The sequence below is a fragment of the Propithecus coquereli genome, unplaced genomic scaffold (assembly GCF_000956105.1).
Source record: "Propithecus coquereli isolate 6110/MARCELLA unplaced genomic scaffold, Pcoq_1.0 Scaffold7, whole genome shotgun sequence".
NCBI lineage: Eukaryota > Metazoa > Chordata > Mammalia > Primates > Indriidae > Propithecus > Propithecus coquereli.
The window spans coordinates 11,395,378-11,399,404 of NW_012153062.1; the positions used below are offsets into that span (position 1 = coordinate 11,395,378).

Consider the following 4,027-nt stretch of genomic DNA (forward strand, 5'->3'; position numbering starts at 1 on the left):
ATAATTTCTTTCTATTTTTTTAGTAGAGACGGGGTCTCGCTCTTGCTCAGGCTGGTCTCGAACTCCTGAGCTCAAAGGATCCGCCCGCCTCGGCCTCCCAGAGTGCTAGGATTACAGGCGTGAGCCACCGCACCCGGCCTCCACTCCACATCTTGAGCCCAGAGGAAACAGAGAGAGAGTAAATGCCACTTCAGGCACCCAGAGTAAGCTACAGTGTGAGTGGGAACAGCAGGAGGGTCCTCCCACCAGATGGGAAGAGAAAGATGAAAGTGTGCTCTTCTAGCCCCCATAGGATTGTGGGAAGGATAAGGGGATGGGGGAGGGGAAGTAATGGACATGCTTATCTCAAACTCTCTTTCCCTCAGCCAAAGTTCATTGCTACATAACAAGTTACCACAAATTTAGCAGTTTAAATCAACAGACATTCATTATCTCACAGTTTCTGTGGATCAGGAATATCTGTTTAGGGCCTCACAAGACTGTGATCAAGATGGCAGCTGGGCTGCATTCTCATCTGGAGGCTTGACTGGAGAAGAATCCACTTCCGAGCTCACTCAGGTAGTTGGCAGTTTTCATTTCCTTGTGATTGTAAAACTGAGAGTCCTGGCTGCCTACTGGTTGATGGCTCTGGCTGCCCTTGGAACCTAGAGGTTGCCCCTAGTTCCTAGAGGTCACCTGCAGTTCCTAGAGATCACCTTCTGTTCCTTGCCATGTGGTCTTTCCCCATGTGGCCACTTCATCAAGTCAACAAGGAAAGTCTCTAGAGTGTCTGCTAGCAGGATGAATTCTTTTGTAATATAACACAGCCACAGGAGTGACACTGTATCCATTTGTCATATCTTATTGGTTAGAAGCAATCGCAGGCCCCACCCACACTCAAGGGACTATACAAGGGTATGAGCACCAGGATGTGGGGGATCATGAGGGCTTGCCTTAGAGTCTGTCTGCCACAAAACCACAAGCAAAGAGGGCCCTGTCCTTGTCTGAGTCCCTGAGGACAGACTGCCTTGCAGAGTACTCCCCACCCTCATGCCCCACATGTGGTGGCCATACCAGAGCAAAGCCATGCTTAGCCTGAGAGAGGGCCTGAGTTGGTTTGCTGGCATCTCCCTCCTTGTGTGGAAAGGATTCAGAAATTCTGAATGCTCTATAGAAGATACTAGAAAATAACTGTCTTGGTGGACAGTCAGCAAGTCAGGAGTCATCATGGTGGAGCAAAATGACCCTATGGCCAAGAGCAGCCAAGATCAGGAAGCAAGTGGTAGCCGCAGCCAGGCCTCAGAAGGCTGCACAGCACCAGCTAGGTCAAAGGAAAGGCCACCAGGCTCTCACCAAGCTGAGAGAGAAAAGGTCTTAAGTTTCCAGCAGCAGATGCCAGCAGGGAAGGCTCTAACAACACAGGGGAAGGACCGAATCCAACAAGGCCAGCAAGGACTCAGAGAGCAGCTATAGGCCTGCACAAAGACCTCTGTGGCCCTTCCCCATCACTGTGGGGACAGAGTAAACTCACCCATCTCCTGTCTTGAGGGGGAGGACTCTGAAAGCCTGAGCAGTTACCTGAAAGGGACTATTTTAAACCAAAAGGAGACTGACATATTGTTAATTGGCTCATTTAAAGTTCACGTTTGTTTCCCTGCTACCCCAGGGCTGGAGGCTCTTGAAGAAAATTCAATCAGTTATAGAGAAATAAAGGAAGTACATTTTCTTTGCACAATTGGATTGTGTGAGTAAATTTGTAATCTTGCTACACCTGCTATGTAACAGACAATATACACATATGTTTTCATAGAGCGTTCCCACAATCCTGTGAGGTAAGTGTTATTATATTCCCATTTTACAAATGAAGTTGAAACTGTGAAAGGTTAAGTAATTTGTGCAAGGTCACCCAGCTGGTAAGTGGAAAAGTTTGTAGAGAACCCAGAATTGTCTGATTCTAATACTTACGCTCTTATTCCCTGTGCCTCTGTATTAGTCAGAATTATTATTAGGCTAACTCCTGTAACAAGCATGCCTCAAACCCCAGTGGCTTAGCACAAGAAATTTTGATTCTCACTCATTTCACAGTCCAGTGCACTTTGGTGGAAGAGGCTTTGCTCTGTATAGTCATTCAGAGATCCACATTTCTTCCATCCTCTGACTCCTCCCTCATCAAAATCCTCAGAGTCCCCTCCGTTCAGCCAGCAAAGACAGGAGCAGAGACCATGATGGGTCGTTTAGGGTGACTTGATAGGCCAGACCTGGAAATGGTACATATCACTTGTGCCAACACCTGTCAGCCAGAACTCAGTGACATGATGCCACCTAACTGCAAAGAAGGCTTAGAAATGTCATCTAGGTCTATGCCTAAAAGACAAAGGAATGGATTTGGTGGACACATAGTATTCTTTGCCACAACCGCATATATTCATAACCTAAAAGAAATATATACATGTCATCATTCCCGCCACCCTTATTCCAGAGGAGTCAGATTTTCCCTCCATTAAATAGGAAGGTCAAAATTCAGAAAATTAGTCTGATAATAAAATGGTAAAGAGACTAGATATAGCCAGAAAACTTCTTGTTTGGCTTCATGGTACTCCACATCTTACCTGTGATCTATTTTGATTTCATGCAAGGGAAACCAGCAGCTGAAGTCCACAGCTGGCATGCCCTCTGGGCTGTGTGTAGAAAGAAAGTGAGCCATGGCTGGCTCTAGCTGTGTAGCTGAACTCATCACATGACCCATCTTCTTGATGTGTCTATGGCTTGAATGTTGGAGTTCCTGTGAGAGGAGAAATCCAGGACAACACGGTTGTTGTACTATAGTCTCAGAGTGGCCCTAACTGTCTGGACTTAAGTCATTCAGAAAACTGAGAAAAATAACAATATTAATAGCATAGCTTAGAATAGAAGTTACCATGTCATATTGAATTTTATTTCCCCAGGGCTGGTAGGCACTAGAGGGATGTTTATTGATTTGATCTGACCAGTGTTTCATTTAATGGCAACTATAAGAACATGGGCTTAGAAAATGTATCTTTGGCTGGAATAAGGACAATACTTTGTTTTTTTTTTAAAAAAAAAAATTGATGTCTTGGAATAATGTTATACTTGATAATTGCAGAAATAGGATAAATAACTCTCTGCTCAAGGATGGTCACCATGTGTCCCTGACTTAGGATGAGATTAAGAGGTATTCCAGCTGTGCTTTCCAGCATCCTTCAGGGTTTGGTGAAGGCGCTGCAACCATGGCTTGTGGGGGGTAGAGCAGGGGACACAAGAGGGGCACAGGTTCCCTACCCTGAATTCAACCACAGTAGCTCTGCCTGGATCTCTTGTGCATATTGGATTACCATATAAGATCTGAAGAAAGTTGAAGTTGAAGACATTGGTAAGCCATTGGAGTAAACCAATGCATTTGCTTGGGCATTATATGTGGTGTAGGTAACTCTGCCTATCTCCCTGTGTCTGAGAAAGAAACAATTGAGCAGGTGATGGTAGCAACTCAGAGTCTACCTTCCTCAAAGGAAATCTGGAGAGTGGAAAGAGCATGGGCTTTGGAGGCAGACAGAACTGAGATCAAAATATGGATCTTCTTGACTATGTACATTAATACACTGACCTTGCAGGATGGTTGTGAAGAATATATGAAAGACCACAAGTTTAAAAGGGAGACAATATATTGTAGTGATTAAGAGTATGGGGTTGGGTCTGGGCGTGGTGGCTCACGCCTATAATCCTAGCACTCTGGGAGGCTGAGGCGGGTGGATTGTTTGAGCTCAGGACTTCGAAACCAGCCTGAGCAAGAGCGAGACCCCGTCTCTACTAAAATTAGAAAGAAATTAATCAGAAAACTAAAAATATATATAAAAAATTAGCCGGGCATGGTGGCGCATGCCTGTAGTCCCAGCTACTGGGGAGGCTGAGGCAGAAGGATGGCTTGAGCCCAGGAGTTTGAGGTTGCTGTGAGCTAGGCTGACGCCATGGCACTCTAGCCCGGGCAACACAGTGAGACTCTGTCTCAAAAAAAAAACAAAAAACAAAAAAG

General features: G+C 45.3%; 1 protein-coding gene across 1 annotated transcript in view; it reads right to left on the reverse strand.

Moving 5' to 3' along the window:
• The window catches only part of LOC105823771, a 5,365-nt gene extending 2,718 nt beyond the window's left edge, over positions 1 to 2,647 (reverse strand). Inside the window, 1 exon segment of the mRNA XM_012661024.1 lies at positions 2,589 to 2,647. Within this exon segment, the coding sequence (XP_012516478.1) occupies positions 2,589 to 2,647 (59 nt within the window).
• Positions 2,648 to 4,027: the final 1,380 nt, after the last annotated feature.